Here is a 24,698-nt window from a genome sequence, read left to right on the forward strand (position 1 = left end):
TTGGCTTCACCCATCGTCGGACCGTTGGGTCCTCCCATCATTTGTCAGGGATACCGTCTAAACTTTAGCTGGCCTCCGGAGACCTCTCCCCCATGACCATCGTGGGGTTTGTCCACCCAGCAGATCATACTTCAAACAGAACTCTCCGCCCTTCTTGTAGCAGGCACGGTAGAGCCGGTCCCTTGCCCCCAACCGGGCCGAGGGTTCTATTCGAGGTACTTCCTCATTCAGAAAAGGAATGACAGCTTGCACCCCATCCTCAACCTCAGGGCGTTGAATAAGTTTCTTGCAAAAGAAAAGTTCAAGATGGTCTTTTTAGGTAAGCTGATTCCCCTTCTCAAGCGGAGACTGGCTTTGCTCCCTCGACCTCAAGGAGGCTTATCCTCACATAGCCATTTTCCTCAACCACAGAAAGTATCTTCACTTTGGGAAACACCCATTACCAGTACAGGGTGCTGCCTTTTGGGTTGGCCTCAGCCCCCACGTCTTCACAAAATGCCTGGTGGTGGTGGCGGCCTACCTCAGACATCGGGTGGTGCATGTTTTCCCATACCTGGTTGGTCAAGAGCGACTCCTGCAAAGGGGCCCTGAGCGCCCTTTCCCTGACAGTGCAGACGCTATAGACCTTCAGGTTTATCACTACCCCAAGTCTCCTCAGCTAGACATCATAGGGGCCGGATTGGACACCGCGCAGGCAAAAACGTTTATGCCCAGGGATCGGGCTTTCGCCCTCGCCTCACTGGCAGCCCTTGTCCACAGCAGCCAGCAAGTACCTGCCTGCCTTCTGCTCAGTTTGCTGGGCCACATGGCGGCTTTCATCCATGTCACCCCTCTTGCCCGCCTGTGTATGCAGAGGTCTCAGTGGACCTTGCGGTCACAATGGTGTCAAGCCTCCCAAGACCTCGAGAGTTTCGTCACATTCACGGAACCTCTGTAGGTGTCACTACCCTGGTGGGAATATCTCTCCAACTTGGAGAGGGGACTTTCCTTTCAAATTGCTCCATCTCAGGTGATCCTCACCTCACCGACGCTCTTCAGGGCTGGGGAGCCCATGTGGTTGGCATCCACATGCAGGGTCTCTGGACTGCCTCCAAAGCCCGCTTCCTGGAGCTTCGGGCGATCTGCTATGCCTTGTGGGCATTCAGGGACCAGTTGTTGGGCAAGGATGTTCTGATCTGGACGGACAACCAAGTAACGATGTGGTATATCATCAAACAGGGAGGTATGAGCTTGTTCCTCCTCTGTCAAGAGGTGGTGCAAGTGTGGACCTGGGCCCTTGTGCAGGGGATGTTCTGCGAGAGTCATACCTACAGGACATCTGAAAGTGCTGGCGAACCGCTTGTGTCGTTCCTTCCAGCTACACAAGTGGCCCCTCAACCCAGAGGTGTCGACCGAGCTATTTCGCCGGTGGGTATGCCAGATGTGGACCTCTTTGCTTCCCCTCACAACTACAAGGTGGATAAAATGGGGAAACGTTTTGGGCCAAAGTCTACTCCATCCACGCCCATTTCGGAGTCTCCGCCTGGCGGTCGAGGGGAACCGATGGATGCTCTGCCCCCTTTCCACATCCCCGGCGAGTTCTTCCAAGGAGAGAGGTGCCGGTGATCGACCCTCGCCAATTTCAGTGCTCTCCAAGACTTCAGGATCCTCAGCTTCCTCGGTGCTGGTTAAAGAATGGACTGAGCATCAGGGGAAATCCTGCAAGCATCGACACCGGTCGCCATCAGTGCATGGCTCTGGTGCCACACAGACAGGAGCTGTGCCACCACCAAAGAGACCCTGCGAGCAAATGAGCCACAGACGTAGCCATAGCGTGCACAGAGTGAGCCTTTACTCTGGGGTTAAAGGTGGAAATCGGTTACAACCTTAGGCAGGAACTTTGGGTGCGTACACAGAACCAGGTAACCAGGGCCTGAAGCTCACTGACTCTGCGACCCCTGTCATTGGGGGACGGACATCTGGCCTGCGATGCCTTCTCCCTCCACTGGGGAAGAGATCTGCTATATGCGTACCCTCCTCTACCATTCCTCTTGAAGACACTGAAACTTCAACAGGACAGATAGACCATGATTCTCGTGGCACCCTTTTGGCCACGACAGGTCTGGTTTCCACTCTTGCAGGACCTGTCAGTGCCGGCCCCATCAGGCTGGGGATTGCACCCAATCTGATCATGCAGAATCGGCGCCATCCGAGCCTTTGGGCTTTGGCCCTGAGAGCTTGGATGTTGAGCGCATAGTCCTTCAGCCCTTGGCTCTTTCGGACTGTGTATTCCAGGTGCTCATGGCTTCTAGGAAGCCTTCCGCCAGGAAGTCCCACAGCTTAAAGTGGAAAATATTTTCCATCTGGTTTGTGGGCATGACTTGGATCCCTTCTCATGCCCCCTCCTCTAGCTGTTGGACTACTTGTGGCACCTTTCCGAAACTGGGCTCCAAACCAGCTTGGTCAGGGTTCATTTTAGCGCTGTAGGTGCGTACCATCGGGGTTTCACTAGCACAGCCATTTTGGTGCAGCCCTTAGGCCATTTCATGAGGGTCCTCCTCCAGTTGAAGTCCCCTTTTCAGCTTCCTGTTGCATCCTGGGATCTCAACATTGTCCTGGCACAGCACATGCGCCCCCCTTTTCAGCAGCTGCAATCCTGCGATCTGAAGTTCCTCACCTAGAAGGTTATATTCCTGGTGGCGATTACTTTGGCTCGCAGAGTCAGTGAGCTTCAGGCCCTGGTTATGTACCCACCATGCATGAGGTTCTTTCATGATCATGTGGTTCTGTGTACACACACGAAGTTCCTACCTAAGGTTGTAACCGATTTCCACCTTTAACCCCAGAGTAAAGGCTCACTCTGTGCCACTCTATGGCTACATCTGTGGCTCATTTGCTCATAGGGTCTCTTTGGTGGTGACACAGCTTCTGTCAGTGCGGCACCAGAGCCATGCACCGATGGCAGCCGGTGTCGATGCTTGCAGGACTTCCCCTGATGCACAGTCCGTTCTTTACCCAGCACAGAGGAAGCTGAGGATCCTGAAGTCCTGGAGAGCACTGAAATTGGCGAGGGTCGATCACCGGCACCTCTCTCCTTGGAAGAACTCGCCGGGGACGTGAAAAGGGGCAGAGCATCCGTCGGTTCCCCTCGACCACCAGGCGTCGGAGACTCCAAAATGGGCGTGGATAGAGTAGACCGGCCCAAAACGTTTCTCCATTTTACCCAGCCAAGCATGACGGCCTTTGGGAGTCAACTGTTCGCACAGCTGTCACCCTCGGACGTTGTGCTTTGCCCCCAGGCAGAGGATGCAGACCTTATGCGGATCCATGATGGGCATGGTCTGGGGGCACCACCAAAACTGGACAACACCATGAAAGTAAGCCGTTGAACGGTTGATGGCCAGCGGCCACCTGGGAGCAACATGCCAGGAATCGACCAGAAAGAAGGTAGAGCTAGTAAAATTCAAAAAAATTAAATACCGCTCCAGGAAAAGCACTAACCAGAGAAGGGGGACTCTGTGTAGGACGGGCTGTTTTTAAGCATGAAAGATACTTGTAGAGCAGAGGTCCAAAAACCGTGAGGCAACTATCACCATCTTTGGGAGAAACCCAAGACATGCAGAAAACGCAATTGCCGATTGGTCCGTTCACTGTTACATGTCTGTGAAAAGACCAATCACCTTTCATAAGGGGATTTGATTGGGCCTACACAACCCACGTCCAACTGTGGGTTAAACAGTGCGCTCGACTGAGCACACTGTATTGCATCGGCCCCTAAATGTGTAAGTAAATATATAAAGAAAAGAAACAACATAGGGTATTTGACAATAAAAACATGTTTTTCGTTTCTGTTGGTAATTTTATGGTAGGTTTTTTCCTCTTTTTTTTTTGTTAGGGAATACTACTTGTGTAATGACAGTGAATTTCTACTCTTCAAGGAAAGCACCATTGACCTGTAGCGGGTGTTCTCTGAAAACAGCAGTTTACCAGTCACTCATACCCTCCCACCTTCCCTTTTAGAGTTTTTCTCCCTTAGTCAAAACGCTTGTTAGAACTGAGAGGAGAAGTGTAGTAGTGGCAGCCCTGAAACTCCTGTGCATGCTTGGTAAAGGCATTCAAGCCTTTCTAGAATGCTCTGGACAAGATGGCTTGACACTGAGCATGATCACTTGTGTAGCTAAATTGCTGTCTTCAGAGAACACCTGTTCCTTTTGATCCCCAGAGACCAGCCCATATGCATGGGTCTTTCTCTCTTACCAGCAGATGGAGACTGGGAACAAAAGATGCACAACACTCTTGAAATGTAAGCTGCTGTGCCACCTGCAGTCTCTTCAGTATTTTCTGTCTCCAACAGATGATACAGGTGTGTAAACTGCAATCAGGTATTTGGTTGTAGAAATTGTTCCCAGAGGTGTGTGTTAAGAAGTAGATTTATCTTCCTAGTAGAGTAGGAACAAGCAGGCCCTTTTTTGACTTGCTCCCTGAGTTTTGAAAGGTCTGATAGTCAGTGGGGCTGGCTCCTTCAGAATCTGCAAAACAAGATGGTAATCGGTCTAGGATAGCCATAGATGTGAAAAAACAAAAACAAGACTGATGCCTTGGAAAGAGATTTATTCAAATAGAATGTAACATGCCCGACTCTGGCCAAAGTTTCGCTTTATGGCTGCATCAGGGGCTCTTTTAGATTGAATAACATCTAGAGTATGTCCTCAAATATAATGTTTATTCTCTGGAATTGTCCACTGATTGGATGTACTTAAAATGACTTTAAAAACATGTCTTGATCGGTTAACCTCAAGAAGTCTCGGAGTCCATAATTAGGAATGTTGTATAGTGTTCATTGCAAAAGCATCTTTCAATGAAAGAACTCTGTAGCCAAATTTTAAGAATCTTTGTATCCACAATTGTGACTTGTTATATCATGCTTCATGCGATGGCACTTTTCAACGACAGGACTCTGTAATCATCTTTGGAGTTCCTTTAGAAACAAACACCATCACCAAGACTCTTTAATTATCCAGAACATTTTTCTTTACACCAGGATTTGAGCCATACATTGAAGTTATCAATACGGCTTAGCCTCTCCTTCCCCTTTCCATAGACAGATAACACTTCTGAAAAGGTAATGGTTGTTGCCATGTGAGTAATCTGCTTTGCTAGAGACTGGAAATCTCTTTGTACTGCTTGGATGCTGTTACTAGCAAGGTTGTTGGTTCCCAGATGGATGATAAATCAGCTTTAGAATCTTTGCTTTCTTCTTTGATTGTGTTGACTATCTAAATAGCATTTCTGCCGGCTGATGATCCTGGAAGGCATTTAACTGTAATGCTTCCCTCTAGAAGAGTTCCAAAAATAGTGCTTCTGATGACTGAGTCACCCAGCACAATGAGCTTTTTCCTCTGGTTATTGATTGTATTTTGGAATTTCTGTGTGCATTGGGTTTCTTCTTTCTTTTCTGAGCTAATGTGGTCTGGCCTGTGTCGCTTCATTGTGTGGGGCCCTCTGTATTCATTTTTACATAGAGCCTTTCATTCGCTGTTTCTCCAACTCAAGGAGAGAGAGAGAGAGAAAGGTCCCAAAGGGTCAGAAATAGACTTCAGATTGGATCTCATGACTTTATTATTTTTTACTGATTGCATCAGTATGGAGTAGAGAAGTAGTCTAGTGCAGTGGTTCTCAACCTTTTTTTTGGCCGGGACACACCTGACAGATGGTTGTCACATGCGTGACACACTGAACATGTGACCATCACAGGGCTAAATGTAAACATGCACTCTGTATCCACAGGAATCCCCTCAACCCCCAGCAATGAGTGCAGAGCAGATCTAGGGCATTACCCTGTACAACTTGCCATACAAAAAGTTATTCTGGTTCTGATGACATCCCAGTAAAAGCAAAACAAACTCCTTTTTCTACCAGGAAAAATAGCCTTCCTTATGAAAAGACAGTAATTTACCACTAATGTATATCCTATTGAGAAACACAACAAATGAGATTGATACAAATGCCTACATGCTAGTTAAATACCTCACCTCTCACATACCCTTCCCCAAGTACAGAAAAACCACAAATTATAAATATGGAGACAGAAACTGGAATGGAAAACCAAAAAAGCCACTCTGCATGCAGTGCGAACCTGGAAAAATGGAGAGAGAAATATAGCACCTAACAAACTGTCAGGATTTGCAATAATGTACACAAACTAACTCGCACAAAGTTACACCTGTATTATGGAACACACTCAAACAGTAACAACCCTATCTAAGAAATACAACTATTAAACCAGGCCCTAAACACTAATACATTTCCTATTGGGAAAACACAGTAAGCAAAGCTGCTATAAAGCCCCACACAGAAATAATTGTAAAGCTATACTAATAAATGTTACAAAACAGCTGCTGAACAGAATAATATCCAACAATTAAAAACTCATAAAAATTATTAAAACGTGACCAAATATCAATAAAATATTTCAAAACAGCAGACATCGCATAATACACAATAATTAAAATGGCAGTCAATCAAGAAAAATAAATTTAAAAAGCCACCTTTTACTTACCCTCTCCAGCAACTCTCCTACTCCTTTCCCTTCCAGTCAATAGCACTCACCAGAAGCAGCAAGGACACACATACACACATATGACCAGTCTCTGTCTCAATCACACTCCATTCATCTTCCTGACCAGTCTCTGTCTCAATCACACTCATGGTCTCTTATATGCATAATGCTCTCACACCCATTCACACCAGCTCTCACCCAGGCTTCCACACACACCAGCTCTCACCCAGGCTTCCATTCACACCCAAACGCACCAGCTCTCACCAAAAACATATTCTTCCTTCACTGCAGGGATGGGCTCCAGTTCCACTGCGGCTTTACTCCGGGGGGCCTTCTTTTTGTACCACCACGGGAATGGGCTCCCGTGGTGGCCTCAGTCGGGGTCGGCTTTCCTCTTTGCCACCACGGGAATGGGCTCCCGTGGTGGCCTCTGTTGGGGTCAGGGTTTCCTCTTCGCCACCACGGGCTGTGGCGGCCTTGCTTCGTCGGGGTCTGGTTTTTCTCTTCACCGCCATGGGAATGGGCTCCCATGGTGGCCTTGCTTCGGGGTCAGGTTTCCCCTTCGCCGCCACGGTCCCTTGGCAGCCTTGATTCGTCTGAGTTCAACACTTCTATTCCTTCCTCCCCACCCCCGGGCATTCTGATGCCTGCCTCACCGGCCAATCAAAGGCTTCCTTCTTCCTACTCCCACTGGCAGGTAGAAGGGAGGAGGTTTCAGATTGGCCTGTGCGGGGGCAGGCAGAATGAAGGAGGCTTCCCATTGGGCAATGGGGGTAGGAAGAAAGGCTTCCAATTGGCCCATGGGGTCTGGAAAAAGGGAGAAGGAAAGTACAACAGGGCAGTGGGACACCTGGAGACGCGACACACTAATGTGTCGCGACACACCGGTTGAGAAGCGCTGTTCTAGTGGTTAGAGTAGCAGGATGTGAACCAGGGTTCAAATCCAACTGACACCCCATGTGACTTTGGACAAATCATCTTACCTTCCATTGCCTCAAGTACAAATTTAGGCCTAGATTCATCAGAATGCTATGAATTTCGCATGAATAGCATGTGTGATTAAAAAAAAAAAAAAAAAAAAGGGTTTGGTTAGGGTAACTTTTCACTTACTGCAATGTGTGTTATTTTAGCACTTCGCATAGGTATTTTTCTGCAACGCTCATTAAATTTTTCATACCCATGATATTTCCACTTTGCAAACTGAGAAGTGCCCAGACAAGGCATTACCTTTTTTTGGGCTGCTCAGCGAGAGAGAGACACTCTTTATAAGGCTCTCATAGTAGTCAACTATTTATACCACTATAGGAGGGTCATCTAGTAACGAAAGGTGAGGTTTTGAGGCCAGTTTTACATGCAATAGCATATGTACAAACACATCTGTGAAGATTTGATGTGATTTGGAACGAGGAAAGATAAAGATGAGATTTCTACAGTGTTCTCTTGCTTTAGCTCGATTTATCTCTACCTGGGTACTGTCAAGCTAGGGCAAGAGAAGATTGTAGAAATCTCATCTTTGTTTATCTTTTCTCATTCCAAATCACATCCAATCTTTACTGATATGTACTGTGCTGTTCATACGTCTGACTGTGCATGTAAAACTGGTACGAAAACCCTAATCCACCACCAGAACCTCACCTCGAGTTATTTAGATGGCCCTCCTATAGTGGTATAAATAGATGACAAATGTGTGCCACCTCAGAGGTGCGTGCTCTCTCTCTCATTCTACTCCACTCTACTCCACTCCTCTTCCTCTCCCCGCTTTCTCCCTGCCCGAAACAGAATTTGCAATAAATATTGCAAATTCAGTTCCATGCATATTGTACAGCTTAATGCCTAGAAAAAAGGTGTAGTTATTTCCGGTGTTAAAACATGCATTAATGTGTGTTACCCTATCGCACTCAACATTCATACCCCTCATTTTCTTAAACTCTGCCCAAACTCCTCCCCTTTGAATAAAAACTAAAAATTTGCATTTGCATCTCGTGATGCGATAAATAATGCATATGTTAGGCCGTTACCGTGGGCGTTAGGGCTTGACGCATTTTAATGAATGACCCTATTCGATTGTAAGCCCTCTTGAGGATAGGGAAATATCTACAGTACCTGAATGTAATCCACTTTGAAGTGCTGAAAAGCAGAAAATAAACTAAATATCAATACGTCAAGCAGCATCAATTGGCGATTTTTGTGCAATACTGTTGTTTGATTTCATCTCATTGATTTTTCATCCAATGCACTTGAAGGAGGAAAAATTGTTTGGGAGAGTCAAGTCTGGCCCATCAGTATCAAGAGACCTAGGTGTCAGTATAGACCAACGCCTAAACTTCAAACCCCACATCAAATCTCTCCTAAAGGGGGGGTTTCTATAAACTAAATATCCTTAAACTCAAACCCCTCCTCCACACCCAAGACTTCTGCACTGTGATACAGACTATTATGCTCACGAAACTAGACTACTGCAATTCCCTCCTACTAGGTCTTCCCGCCGCCACCATCAAACCCCTCCAGATTCTGCAAAACTCCATGGCCAGGGTCATAACCAATACACATAAAAGGGACCATATCACCCCCATCTTAAAGGACCTGCATTGGCTACCTATTTCCTTCCGCTCACAATACAAAACTCTTACCGTCCTTCACAGGTCATTACACAAACACAATCACACCTAGCTAGATGAAATGCCTCATTTCCGATCCACCGACCGCCCCACAAGAACCGCCCATGCAGGCACTCTCCACACCCCCATCCCTCAAATCTGTGCATCTATCCCTTACCAGGGAAAGGGCTTTCTCTATCACTGGTACCACCCTTTGGAATTCACTCCCCACCTTCCTCCGTCTAGAGTCATCCCTACACAACTTTAAGAAAGGAGTCAAGACATGGCTCTTCAAGCAGGCCTACCCCGATGTGAACCAAACATAGACTGTCTCCCTTTAATCAGATCACCCTTTTTCGGCTTCCTTTTTCCACCCCTTATGCCTCTTTCACTCATCTCGAGCTCCTCCCTTGTCCCACCTTCCCCTGCTTTCCACCCCCGAAATAATTACACCGGTGATAACAACCTTGACTGAGATGATGCTTACAGATATATAGTACCACATAAGATGTATGTAGATGTATATAATTCCATTGTATATAGTTGTATGCAGTTCCTATATTTTCATTCTTTACTGCCTTCCATCTCTTTACTTTCTCCAAACCCCCTCTCTTCCCTCTGCAATTTCTTGCCTGCCCCACCTCCCCCTCCCTTGTTGATTGTAATTTTCCTCCTTTCTGTTTATTATACACCGGCATGATGTGTTCACGAATGACGATTAAGAAAAGTTCATAAATAAATAAAATAAAGGGACCCTAGAGCCATGCACATCAGCATCTGGAAGGCTCCAGTTCCCCTTGTCATTGATCACCTGAACAGATTGTGGAAATAGATGTCTCTGGTTCCTTCCATGCAAAGAAAGCACAGGGTTCCACTTCAGTGCCAGCACAGAGATGTTCCAATGACATGCACTGGTGAAATTCTAGAAGCATCAGTCTCTGGTGATGCTAGGAGTGGGGACATTCTGGCTGCTGTGTTGAATCTCTCAAAGCGTTCCTGAAGGAAGGATTGCTCACCCTCCAACATTCTCAGATCTGCAACTGCATCCAAGGATCCAAATGCCAGCCACTGAGCTTCAAGTGTCCCAGGAAGATGTAGCCTCCTCTTCTGAGACCATATTAGCATTGGAAGTTTGAGGAGATGCTATATAGAAAGATCCAACAAGCCTAGGGTTGTAATATGACGAGCATTGATGCACTGCCATCAGTATCCTTGCCGACAGATGTCCAACCCTTACTGGAGACTCTTTGAGCATCCAGCTGATAGGCCTCATGCTGGTTCCCAGAAGGGGATCGAATACTACCACACCGATATTAATTTCCAGTGCATCAGGGGAGAGGAAGCTTCACAGAGGTGCCAGAAGTTCATCGGGGTCTAAACCCCAACAAGCAAGTACTGTCCTTTGAGGCATTGCCTGCCAGCGAAATTCAAGCCCATGGTTCAGTATTCTGAGTTCAGCCAGGCTTGAACTCAGAATATTTGAGGGTATGGCTATGGATAATGTGAGCTTCTCCAATCAGTAGGCGTCAACAGATTCTCTCAAAACTCTCTCCTCATAAGCCACCACCTCCAGAAGACCCCTCCTTTGCTGACTTAGTTAAGAGAATGACAAACATTTCCCTTTGATTTGCAGGAGAAGGAAAAGTCTTGGACCAAAATGTCATTCTCCAATTCATGGAACTCTCTCCCCCCCCCCCCCCCCCCCCCCCCCCCCAAAAGTATATCCTGGCAGTGCCTGTCCACATGATTCATCAAGTGGACCCAAATGAGATCATGGAGAGATTATCATTCTCTGCATCTCCAGTGAATAATAAGGCAGACGAGATATTGTCAGAAAGTTCCCAGATTCAAGAAAGAGCCCACTGCCTTATTAATCAGTTGTGGTCAAATCTATTCAATAAGATCCAAGAGGTCTACAGTCCACTTCTCTGTGCCCCAGGGGGAATTCCCTTGCTGACTTTATTGGGTAAGGGAATCCCCCTATGCTCAATGACTGTATGATATCCTACTAGCTATTCATGCAGAAGTACATGTGAAAAATCCTGAAGGATGTGAAGGGTTGTCAGAGCACGGAGTCTGGAAAATGCATGGTGTGTTCAACCTTTTGATGTTTTTGAGACTGCATTAAGCGTGTCTGCAGTGGGTATTGGCACCCAGAGACTCACATGGCTGCAGGCCTCAGACAGGATATCTCCAAAGAGATCCCCTCCATTGCAAGGCGCTGATGCGCCTTGCAATGGAGGGGATCTCTTTGGAGATAAGGTTAAGGAAGAGGTCACTGATTTGAAAGACCACTGTGCAGTGCTTCAAATCTCCTCCACCTCCATTCCAACCCCCGACTCTTCATCTAGGAGGAGCAACGAGGAGACACATCTTTCCACCAAGGAAATGTTATCTTCCGTTCCCCTCATCCTAATCAACAGGAACCTCGCTGTTCTACGTATAAACTGCTTGAATACCTTCTATATCTTTCAGAATCTGGTCTGAAGATTAACTTAGTTTATTTTCAGTACAGTTGGTGCTTATCAGCCCAGTTTCTGTACAGCTTTTAATAGCTTGACTGATGTGGGGTTTGCCTCCTTTGAAACATCCCATTAAGTCTTCCACAGTGTCATAGAATCTGTGTGGTCTAATCTAGCTGGTGAAAGCTCACTTTGAGCCCTGAACTCCTGACCTGGACAATTAAATATTTTGTAGTGGTCATTTCAGCATGCAAAGGTAAGTTCAAGGCCCTAGTGATTTATCTACTTTTATACTAATTTCTTTATTTAAGGGTGGTTCTCTACACATATTCTAAATTCCTACCTAAAGTAGTGTTGGACTTCCATCTTAACCAGTCAAATTGTCCTTCCAACATTCTTCCCCAGGTCACATAAGATCCTCTATGGAGACCTGCAAGGCTGCGACATGTCTGTCTCCACATATGAACATCTCACTATTGCTTAGTTAGGGACTCCTGGTGCAACAATAGGTTTGGCCAGTCTATCCTGTGGATTGTCTTTGAGGTGTAGCGCTCAACTCCATTGCCCGTAGGACCCATTTTCTTATTTTACAAGCTACCCTCATATATATATATATATTTCCCTTGCTTTTGTTCCATGTAAACCGAGGTGATGTTTCGACTAACATCGGTATAGAAGACTTTTAAATAAATAAATAAATAAATATTTTGAAAAGAGAGAAAAACAGATAACGAAATGGTTTGTTGCCACCAAAATATTTTATTGGCACTATTTTCTGAGATTTTCCTATTTTTATTTTTTTTTTTTAATATTCACTTCTATCTGTGAGGATTTGCCATCCTGCTTGTCCTCCGAGAAAACACAGTTGCTTAACTATAAGGACAGCAGAATGTAAATCCTCACAAAACCTACCCGCCTCACCTTGGTTTCTCCAGGTTCTCATTTTAGCTATCATTTTATTTATTTAGATTTTTATATTCTGCTTTTCACACTTTTTCAGTGCTTCAAAGCGGATTACATTCAGGTACTGTAGGTATTTCTGTATCCCCAGAGGGCTTACAATCTAAGTTTTGTACCTGAGACAGTGGAGGGTAAAGTGACTTGTCCAAGGTTACAAGGAGCGACAATGGGACTTGGACCCTGGTCTCCTGTTTCCTAGCCCTTTGCTCTAACCACTAGTTTACTCCTCCACACATGGAAGACTGAAGGGCATCATGTGTGCCTCACTGACACAGGTTGGATCACACAGGTTTAGATGAGCATGCTGAAAGCTGATTCAAACTTTTTAATAATCTTTCTGCACTGGGCTCTGTCTGATGTCACACATGTGTAAGACTTGCAGCCTGCTGTCTTCAGATAACACCTGTTAAAAGTAAGCAGCTTTGCTATACTTGGGTTCTGTCACTAGTAATGGATAGCAATTCTGAATTATTTTCCTATAGATACATGTTTTAAAATGATTTTACCTTCCGTAAATGTATAAAGTCTACGGTGCTTTATCTACTTAAATTTCCATAGTAGATCATTATAACATTATACATCAAGTAATTTGTAAATTTATTTTTACATTTCATGTGTGATAAACCTTGACATTTGGGATTGATGCATAGCGCTTGCATTTCAGGATTTTATATTTTTTTGTGATGCCGTTGCATCATGGATTAGTCCAAAGGATGACCTGCGAGACATGTTCTATAAGGTACTGTAATGCTTTTTTTAAATGTCTTTGAAGTGATTGGAATTATATGTCAAGTACAATAGAAAAAAGTATAGATTTGAAAACTGTAACTTCTGAGATATATCTGAACCAGGGACATTTTATCAGATTTGAGGAAAAATCCAGGCATGATCTTTAAATTGAGTTTGAAGCTTTCAGTTATGGAATGAGTTTCCTGACTTTAAGGCTGAGAATGATTTGTTATGTTTCAGGAAACTTTTGGAAACCCATCTTTTTCTACTAGGGTTTCCTCCCTAGCTCCTGCAATAAGTAGGAATGTGACATTTCAGGTTAAATGAAAGGCTTTAATGTTTTATTTTTTGCTTTGTTTATGTGGATTTTATTTTGATTTTTGTTTTTACTGTAATTGTTGTATTATGTATGTCTGTTATGTATGTTTATTGTAACCCACTGAGGTCTGTGGATCAGCGGGCTATAAATTTTATAAATATAGGTATGGCCCAGGCAGCCACCACTGAATATATGGGAAATCAGACTTAAAATACTTTTCAGGAACTAAATGTGACTTAAGTAGAAACTGATTTTCCCATAAGAAACTGCTATATGTAGTGATTGCTTCCATTACCAAGGCCATGACACTTTATTAAAAAAACAAGCCGTTAAGCCCATTCAAACAGGCGAGATTCCGTCGGTCACACCCGCTCTCTTCTCCACAACTTCTTACCCTTCCCACTTACTCATATCCTCTTCCCTTTTCCTTCCATCGCCTCATCTTCCCTTTCCTTCCCCTCTCACTTCATCCACAACCCCTTCCCTCTCCCTCAGCCCTCCTCCACTCCCTCTTTTTCTCTTCTGCACTTCTTATCCTTCCCACCTACTCATCCCTTTTCCTTCCATCCCTCTCATCTTCCCTTTCCTTCCCCTCTCACCTCATCCACAACCCCTTCCCTCTCCCTCAGCCCTCCTCCACTCCCTCTTTTTCTCTTCTACAGGGCTGGCTGGGAGGGGACCAGGCTAAAGGAGGAGGCATTTGCTGATGAAACTGCAGTATGTTAACAGCCTGAGCCCGTCCCTACTCCTTCCCCCCTTTCTTGGCGACGGAGGGCCGGGCTCAGGCTGTTAACATGTCGGAGAAGCCTTTTCTTGGAGCAGTGATCTCGCTCGTGCCTCACCACCGGGCTCGTTGCTGGCCCGCCCGACGCTCAGCTACCACTGCTGCTGCTCCTCAACGCTGCGTCTGCCGCTCTAACCGACGTGCTCTCTCGCCCGTGCATGCGCGGCACGTTGGGCAGAGCTCTTTGTTCCGCGCGTGCGCAGTAGAGCTACTCTCTACTGCGCATTTGCAGGCCGTCGGTCAGAGCCCTTTTATAAGGTAGATTAATTACTAAAGTAAAAAGCATTAAAAAAATGATATAACTGTTTGCCATAATCTTATGATAATGGCTGCTGATTTGCCTGGTCTGCTTATTTGAAGGTATCAGTGAAGTTTGAAATGCTGGCTTTTTTAATCCTTGTAAAGTTCTCTATAGTAGCTGTATCCACTGGAGATGCTTGTAGTCACAGTTGTACTACTTGCAACATTGGGGGTCATTTTCCTCACTCAGAAACATCATAGATTCCAACTGATGAAAAGCCTCTGCTAGCACTTGAGTTGTCAAATTTTAGGAGTCATATTCTCCAACAATGAGTGCATCATCTTTATTTGCTAATTTTTGCTTCTCCAGTTCAATGAGCTCTTCAGTTAATTTTCTGAATGTGATGCCAGTAGCTCATGGACATCCTCTGTTCAACATCTGAGTTGAGTCCTTTGCCCAGTTCTACATTTTGGATTACATCTACAATAGTTTCTATATAGCACATGAAATCAGACACACATTCAGGATTCAATTTTCTCCAGACACCATTTAGATTTGACTGCTTTACTTAATGCCATGCTTCATCAATGTTATTAACTGCATGATAAATGTTGAAGCCCTTCTAGAATTCTTTCAGACTCTGCCCACCTTCTCTTTCAGTTGCATTGATAGCCTGTGAAAATGTGTGCCTGTTGAGTCTTGAAGGATGCTATAACCCTATGGGCTACAACAATGAGGTGGTGTTAAGTGGCAGAAAGACTACTTTGATTTTATGATACATGTCAATAATGGCAGGATGATCTGAGGGGAGGGGGTGTTATCAATGATTAACAATGCTTTAAAAATAAGAATGCTTTTGATGCAATAATCTGACACTACATAAAATGACACACCAGCCTTCAAAAATGCTTTATCAATCCAAGTCTTTGGATTGGTTTTCCTGTACCACTGTAAGAAAATCCTTGAAATTGCCCTTTAAAACCCTTGTGTTTCAGAATGGTAGACAAGCTCAAGAAGGGTGACATTGCGCGTCAAGCCTGATTCTACCCAGGAAAACGGCCATTGCTCCACCGACCAGGAACCCTAACAATACATGCCGAAACCCCACCCACCCGATGCGTCAGAATATATGCCCAGGTCATGGTTGGAGATGGGAGGGTCCTGCCAAACAGCTGTTCCATTAAACTTTCTTAAAAGTGTGACCCATATTGCCAGGTCATCCTTTACCACCCTTGAGATTCTAATGTGATGTCTAGGATGGCTAACGCCTACTGTAGTTGTCATTAACCTCCTCAAGAACTCTTTCCCCATCCATATGACCCAGCGTGCTGATGAGGGATTGCATTTAGAATAAGGTCATTTTCTTGGCTGCCAATGCCTGTTTAAGCATGGACCGGAGGTTCTGAAGCTTTTCCTGAGGCAATCCGGATACCATCTTGATCGAGTCAAGCTTGATTCCCAAAAATTTGATCGCGGAGGTAGAACCCTCTGTTTTTTTGTGCATTAGTGGCTCACCAAACTGTGAAATGCTGACATTTTATGACTTCCGGCGATGACGTCAGCCAAGTGGCAACATTGAGCTCCGCGGCCCCCCCTCTGCAAATCGCTCTTTAGCGCGGTCCCCGTGCAGCGGGATTTTTATTGAATAGTCCCGGACGGCTCCCCAATTGCTCGGGCTACCACGGAATCTTTAAAATCTGGCGGGTACAGCACCTGAGGAGCGGCGAAACACGCTGCAACCTGCCGCGTTGAGACCGAGCCCCATGGTCTCCCCTCACCAACAATCGCTCCTGCACATGGTTCCATCGCGGCTGTTTTGCCAAAATATTGCTCCGGACAGCCCCCCACTTGAGCGGCTATCGGGGGAAACAGTCAAACTAGCAGGTAATGAGACAAAGGAGCAACAGGAATCAAGTTTCTCATTGCCCACGTGTACCTAAGATGGCCGCCGCACCAGAGAGCCCCATAGTACAGGCCACCATCTCAGAGGATGTGATCCGGCAGATAACCTGCAGCGTGACTGCAGCTTTGGAGGTGAGCCTGTTAAAAATCCAAACATCTATGGATGGCATATAGGACACTTTAGAGGGGCAATCTTAAACGCTTGGAAGGAGCAGAACAGGCGCTTTCGGATCATGGGGACCGGCTGGCGGAGGCAGAGCGAAGAGTGGTAGAGTTGCAGGCTAAACAAACAGACCTGCTGGCAAAGCTAAAAGACCAAGAAGACAGGAGCCGCAGAAACAACATTAAAATAATTGGGCTACCTGGATCTGTCAAGGAGGATGAATTGCTACATTTGTGGAGTCATGGCTTCCTGAGCATATAGGGCTGACGCCGGGAGACCATCTGCGCTGCGAAAGGATACACCACATCGGCCCACCCAGGGAGCCCCAGACCGGTGATGGCTCGCATCCTTAATTGGGCGCACAAGGTGCAGCTGCTTAAGGCCTTCCGAAGAGCGACTTCCATGGAATATCAGGGACAACGATTGTTAATCTTTAATGATTTTTCAGCAAACACAGCAGCTCTCAGGAGGGAGATGGCTCCATGTACTGAGCTACATAAGCGCGGCATCCGTTTTGCTCTTCTCTCTACGTGTACAGCATGAGAACAGAGTAATAGTTCTCCATACGAAAGCTGAGGTTACAGCCTTCATTGCAATGCTGCCAAATCCCGCAGTGGTATAGGGTATTCTTCCTATTTAGCTGTATGTGTCTGCACCAATGTGGCCTTGTCTCCTTGGGGGATCAAGGGCTTGGACTGTTACACTCCTGTTGCTTAATGAGGTTTACTGGTTCAATGTAATCAAATGTGCCAATTTGAGCTTCAGTAGGTACCTGGTTTCATTTTCTGCCATATTACAGTTGTAATTCCTGCTGGGAACCTCCCGTAGTTTGGGATACAATGCTGATGGCGCAATTGGCAGGAGACACAGATGGGTATCTTGAATTTCATAGCATTTGTGCCAAGGTTATAATTATTGTGTGTGATATGGAGGAGGGGGGGCTGGAGAGAGGGGGGTCTTGGGATGCCTGGTTAGTGGTGGGTGGTCAGCGGGGACCCCGTGCCTCTTGGAGTCTATTAAGATGCTTGATTGGGTGTGGATGGATGTGAGGACTGGATGGATGTGCGATTGGGGATGGATGTTACAAGGGGGAAACTGTAAAGGGGGAACAGGGGCAGAGTCGGGGATCAGGGGAAGGGACCAAGGAACAGTTTGCTGAATGTGTGTGCTTCGGGTCCTGGGGTTGTGGCTGGGAGGCTCCATAACCCTTTGTTTTTGCAGATATGAGGCCCTGGGGAGGGCTTCTGTGCCTATCTACTTTTCTATTGGGAATGGAAAAGATTAAAATAATGTCCCTCAATGTAGATGGGATTCATTCGCCAATTAAGAGGATAAAGTTATTAGCGATGTTCCAGCGTGCAAAGTCACAAGTGGTATTCCTTCAGGAAACACATTTGAACGATGCGGAACATGGGAAATTGAAACGGGAATGGGTGGGGCAGCGCTGGTTTTCCTTCTTCTCCCTGCGCAAGAAAGGAGTAGCTATTCTTATTCATAAACAGCTACCCTTTCAGCTTACTCGTACATATCACGATCAGGAAGGGAGATATGTGGTGGTCATAGGAACTCTTAACCAGCGAGTGGCGATCTGCAACATTTATGCGCCTAACACCTATTCACATGTATTTTTTTCTCATTTAGTTAGTTTACTGACAGCATTGTCTGGGTACACTCTAATATTAGGGGGAGATTTTAATTTAGTGGCGAATAAACAGTTGGATTGTAGTCCAGCTAAGCTGATCGCTCCGCAGGAAGCGAGTCAAGGGATCAATTTTCTGTCAGGAGCTTCAGCTTCTTGACGCATGGCGTGTATTTCACCCCTTTGAGCGGGATTATACCTTTTTTCCAATCCACACCAATCCTACTCCCGCTTGGATTATTTGCTAGTTTCTGACAAAATGTTCCCAGCGGTAGGGGAGGTGGCTATAGGCGCAATTACCATATCGGATCATGCACCAATTCACATTACTGTGATTTGTGGAAGGGGACCCCGAGGAGCTTTCTCATGGCGTATGAGGCCAGACCTGTTTTTGGATAACTCATTTTACCTACACCTACAATCCTGCTGGAAGGCGTATATAGTGTTTAATGATACTCCGGACATCTCCCCCACGACGTTATGGGAGGCGGGGAAGGCAGTGATGTGGGGGCACATCATTGCATAAACTACTAAGGTGAACTGACAACGGAATGAGGAGATTTTGCGCCTCACTAATGAGCTTAAGAGTGCTCAATGGCGACATATGCGTGATCTGTCCCCAACTAGTATGGGTCGTGTTGATCAGCTGCAAGAGACTCTCAATAGTTTACATCAAAGAGCTTCCAAATCACTTCGCTATTACCAATATCAACTATACAAACATGGCAATCGGCCCAGTAAAATGCTAGCTCATTTAATTAGACCACGAAACCAGAAAACAGTTATTGCAGGGATTAGAGACCATAGGAGTCAGTATGTGACTGCTCCTGCGGATATAGTAAGCAGGTTCTTAGAGTATTATAAAGCTCTTTATGGGGAAAAGGGTCAAGATCCTGCTGCCACAACCTTATTTTTCCAAAAGATACATTGGCCATGCTTATCTCAGGATCAGCAGTCATACTAAATAAACCTATTGCTGACCAAGAAATATATTCAGTGATCCAGGGCCTGAAGCAGGGAAAGGCTGCAGGGCCGGATGGATTAGGGGCAGAATTCTATAAAATCCTTAAATTTCATCTTCTGTCCCTGCTTTCTAAATTTTATAATGAGCTATTTAATACTATGGAATTACCCGCTGAGTTTAATCAATCGGTTATCGTTTTACCAAAAAAGGGCAAGGACCCTGCAGACGTGGGCTCATATAGGCCTATCTCCTGCTAAATGTAGACTTTAAAATATTGGCAGCTGTGCTGGCGGCCCGCCTAAATCAAATTTTACCCACCCTAATTGGAGAGGATCAGACTGGGTTTAAGGGTTGCCAAGGAGTAAGGAATGTGAGGCGCCTTATAGCGGGTTTAAGTTATCACTCTGCAACAGAAGTCATGATTCTGAGTTTGGATGCTGAAAAGGCCTTCAACTCAGTGTCCTGGGACTACCTATTTTGGATGTTAGGTCAATATGGCTTTACCAGGGCGTTTGTAACATGACTTACGACCCTATATAAAAACCCTAGTGCCCGTATTTTGCTGAATGGAGCCCTTACGGATTCTTTTGTGCTTCAATGTGGAGTGAGACCAGGATGCCCCCTTTCCCTGCTCTTATTTGTACTAGCTGTTGAACCTTTGGCCATATGATTGCGGGAAGAAAAGGGTTTCTCGGGGCTCAGCCTCAGTGGTCATCCTTTAAAGATAACACTCTTTGCAGACAACGTACTATTATTTGTGGGGCGACCCCGTAATAGTGTGCCTATTAATATTTTTGAGCAATTTAGGGAGATAGCGGGGTTAAAGATGAATTATTCTAAGTCTGAAGCGCTAGCGTTAGATCCGCAGCTATAGCTCACCTGGCAAGGCTCTTTCCCATTTGTGTGGGCGCCTGGGAAGCTCGGATATTTGGGCGTTTGGGTCCCTAGAGGTCGTCATTTTTTATATGATCTTAATATTACGGATATGATTGCCAAAATCCTATCGCAGCTGACTGTATGGTGCCCTCTCCTGCTGAGTTTTTTTGGCAGATGTGCAAAATGATTATTGTACCCAGACTTTTATATCTTTTACATATGCTTCCATGCTGGTTAACAGTTCGAGATGTACAGCGTCTGCGTGCTGGGCTGTCTAGGTTTCTCTAGAAGGGTAAGAGGGCACGTATAAAATACACTGTTTTGGAACACTCTAGGGAGGCGGGAGGTTACGGGCTGCCTGATTTCCGGCTATATATTGCAGCATGCCAGCTGAGGTTTGTGGGGGGAATGGATCATCGACCAATATTATTGTGCTGAGGGTTTATTGAATAACATGGCTGCTCCCTGGTCACCCCTTTCTCTTCTTCAGCTAAACCCGATGGGGCTGCGGGCGCTAGTCTTCCCAAGATGTTTAATTTACCCTTGCATAAAGGCCTGGAGGTGGTTACGACAGCTGAGTGGCCTGCGAGGTCTCGCCTCTTTGTTGACCCCCTTGATGGGAAATTTGGACTTTCGTCCAGGCTGAAACTGTAGGGGTATTTTTCAAATCTGGGCTACTAAGGGGGTGGTGTACCTTTTTCACGTTTGATCCTGAAACACATGAACTTGTGGATTTTCAAACCTTAACTAGAACCTTCCATATACCACCCAAACATTTCTTTGGATATTTATAAGTTCAACACTACGTTCAAGCTCTCCATTGGTCTAAAGAGGAACTTGCAGCGGAAACTCTATTTTCCATAAAACTTTTCGACACGACCTGTCTTGCTAACTCTATCACTGGTTGGAAACGGCTTGGCGCTGAATATAAGCGCGGGGATCATCTGACCTTACTCTCCTCTCGCTGGTCGACTATCCTGGATAGTGAAGTGACACCTGATCACATGCAGCGTTGGTTCAAATCCCTACATACACAGAACCCAGATTTGGGGCTTCGGGAGTTACAATATCGATTGCTGCATTTATCATATTATGATGTGCGGCACTTCCGGATGGGGCTCATGGATTCCCCACTCTGCATCAAGTGCGGCAAAGAGGAAGGCAATTTGCTGCATCGCCTCCTTCACTGTACGACTGTCCGTCTTTTCTGGACTCAGGTGTTGCAAGTTATCTCTGTGTACAAGTATTACCGCACAGCACGCTGGCATTATGGTGGTTACACATCTTATTCGTAGTCCTCTTCCTTGTCCACTTTCCAAGGCCAAATTTGGTCGTTTAGCAATGTTATTGGCATGTAGGATCATTTTGTCATTTTGGGTGGAACCAAACACTACTTCCCCTGTTACAGCTTGGTATTACTGGATGACATCTGAGCTCCAAATAGAACGCATGGTCTGTCTTTCGGGACATTGTACAAGAGAGAAACAGTATGAGGACTGCTGGCAGGCTTTCTTTAGGGGCCTCCCTAGCGAGATGCAAGCGAATTTACACACAGCTGGCTACTCTATCTGGGCTTAATTTTTTCCTTGGTCTCTGGGGGTGGGGGGATGTAATGTAGTGGCTGCTGGATGTATGATTTGTATGTGTGAGAGAAACGGTGTTTTGTGGGGAAGGGGAAATGATTAGGCTTGAGAGCTGTATGACTGTCTTTGGGGTGGTAGGGCGGACTGACATTGGATTTGTAAAAGTAAAAAGGGCTGGGGCTTGTGAAAGGCTATGTTTATCTTACGGTTTTACGTTTTCTCTGGTGATAGTTATTTCCTATTGCAGCTTGACTTATTCCTTGTAATTTATTTTTGTACACTGTTCAGCGTGCTGCCTCTTTGCACGGCCTTGTACAACCCTTGACCAATAAAAATTCTGACAAAAAAAAAACATACTTTATACCAAAATATCTCAAATTACATTAAACAGCTCACCATGCTTGATAAATGGCTAAGAAGGCCACATAGGACATCAAAACTACACAATATAGATTATCCTGAAACTTCAACAGCCAAGTACCTCCTAGACATAAGAACATAAGAACATGGCATACTGGGTCAGAACAAGGGTCCATCAAGCCCAGCATCCTGTTTCCAACAGTGGCTAATCCAGGCCATAAGAACCTGGCAAGTACCCAAAAACTGTCTATTCCATGTTACTGTTGCTAGTAATAGCAGTGGATATTTTCTAAGTCAACTTAATAGCAGGTAATGGACTTCTCATCCAAGAACTTATCCAATCCTTTTTTAAACACAGCAATACTAACTGCACTAACCACATCCTCTGGCAACAAATTCCAGAGTTTAATTGTGCGTTGAGTGAAAAAGAACTTTCTCCGATTAGTTTTAAATGTGCCACATGCTAACTTCATGGCGTGCCCCCTAGTCTTTCTATTATCTGAAGGGTTGATACTACAATCCCTTAACCTTTCTGACAATGTGTCCCAGGTCCTAGTAGCTTCACGAAAGCCTTCTACTAGGAAATCTTATCGTTCCAAATGGAAGAGATTTTCCTTGTGGTGCACAACGAAGGAATTAGATCCCTTTTCCTGTCCCACAACAGCGTTCCTGGACTACCTCTGGCACCTTTCGGAGTCTGGTCTACAAACTTACTCCATCCGAGTGCATGTCAGTGCCATAGCCTCTTACCATAAAGGCATAGGAGATGCTCTGATATCAAAGCAACCCCTTGTTGGGCTCTTTATGAGAGGTTTGCTACAATTGAAGCCTCCATTGCGTCCTCTGGTTCCAACATGGGACCTTAATGTTGTGCTAGCACGGCTCATGACACCTCTATTCGATCCCCTGAACTCCTGCAAGCTGCGACATCTCACTTGGAAAGTGATCTTTCTAGTTGCTATAACATCAGCTCGCAGAGTCAGTGAGCTACAAGCGCTAATAACATACCCACCATATACCAAATTTCTTCAGGATCTTGTGGTACTCCACACTCACCCTAAATTCCTACCAAAAGTAGTTCCTACCTTTTTTCCAAGGCTTCACTCACAACCAGATGAGCAGGCTCTGCATTCCTTGGACTGTAAACGTGCACTCGCCTTTTATTTGGACCGCACTGCAGCCCATAGGAAGTCCACCCAACTATTTGTCTCCTTCGACAAAACCAGATTGGGAGCTCCGATGGGCAAAACAGACCCTGTCCACCTGGCTGATGGACTGCATTTCTTTCTGCTACCAACAAGCAGGCCTTCCGCTACAGAAATGCGTAAAAATGCATTCAGTAAGAGCCATGGCAACGTCAGTAGCGCACCGCCACATGGAGTTCCCTCCACACCTTTGCAGCTCATTATTGTCTCTTCAAGGCTGGCAGACAGAATTCCATCTTCAGCCAGTCTGTCCTGCGTAATTTGTTTCCACTTTAACAACCCAACTTCCTTCCTACAACCCACTGAGAAACTCAGGCTGCTCTCCTACCCAAAATCACCCCTGTTGTTGTGCCTGTTGCACGTCGTCAGGTGCTTTTGGTACGTTTACTCGGGCATCCTGTAGCTCACTATTCACCCATATGTGAGGACTACCATCCTGCTTGTCCTGGGAGAAAGCAGAGTTGCTTACCTGTAACGGGTGTTCTCCCAGGACAGCAGGATGTTAGTCCTCACGAAACCCGCCCACCACCCCATGGAGTTGGGTTCACTTGCATTTTATTATTTTATTTTTCACTCATACTTTTTTACTACAAATGAGACTGAGGGGGGACCCCTACTGGATGCAGGGTTGGTGGCTTGCTGGGCATGCTCAGTGTGCCAGTTAAAGTTCTAGAAACTACAAGAAGTGTTCCGTGATTGGGCTCCATCCTGATGATGTCACCCATATGTGAAGACTAACATCCTGCTGTCCTGGGAGAACACATGTTACAGGTAGATAACTCTCCTATCTCAGGCCCTGAGCCACTGGGATCAGGGGGCATCGGAGGCGCCCTGCCTGGCTTCCTGCACCATCTGTGCTAATGAGTGCTAGCGAGGCTATAGTCAGCCATAGCTGCTGGTGAGGGAGACATTGAGCTCGCAGCATCTACACTCTCAGACATACAGGTGAGCAGAGGGGAACATTCGATGGTGCCGGCAGTCATCAGTTCCTTTGGACACTGATGAGGCATGTTGAGTCTGCAGAGTCCATTGATGCCTTGAGGCACCAGGGTGTCTATTGGTGCCGCCGAGCTGTCGGTCTGCGGGCGCCTGTGGTGCTGGGGATGGTGCTATATGCAGTCGAACTGATCAAGATATGGTCAAGCGTCGTTGAAGCCCTGGATGCATCATCGCTTGGTGCCATTGATGCGATCCATCAATGGTGAACTTGAGAGCGCTTTGGGCCCTATGGACTCCATCACCATGGTGGGTACCAGTGGACGCAGTCAGACGCCATAGGACACGACTGTAGCACAGCAGGGGCACCCATCAGTCGCCCTGGATTTAGCTGCTGCTGTTCCATGAGGGAAACAGTGGTGAGCTATTCCCGACACAAT

The 24,698-nt window shown here is 45.9% G+C and overlaps 1 protein-coding gene across 1 annotated transcript in view; it reads left to right on the forward strand.

Moving 5' to 3' along the window:
• TNPO1 (transportin 1) overlaps nt 1-24,698 on the forward strand; it is a 685,264-nt gene that overhangs the window by 605,147 nt on the left and 55,419 nt on the right. The window contains 1 exon segment of the mRNA XM_029574697.1: nt 13,222-13,296. Within this exon segment, the coding sequence (XP_029430557.1) occupies nt 13,222-13,296 (75 nt within the window).

The sequence above is a fragment of the Rhinatrema bivittatum genome, chromosome 1 (genome assembly GCF_901001135.1).
Source record: "Rhinatrema bivittatum chromosome 1, aRhiBiv1.1, whole genome shotgun sequence".
NCBI lineage: Eukaryota > Metazoa > Chordata > Amphibia > Gymnophiona > Rhinatrematidae > Rhinatrema > Rhinatrema bivittatum.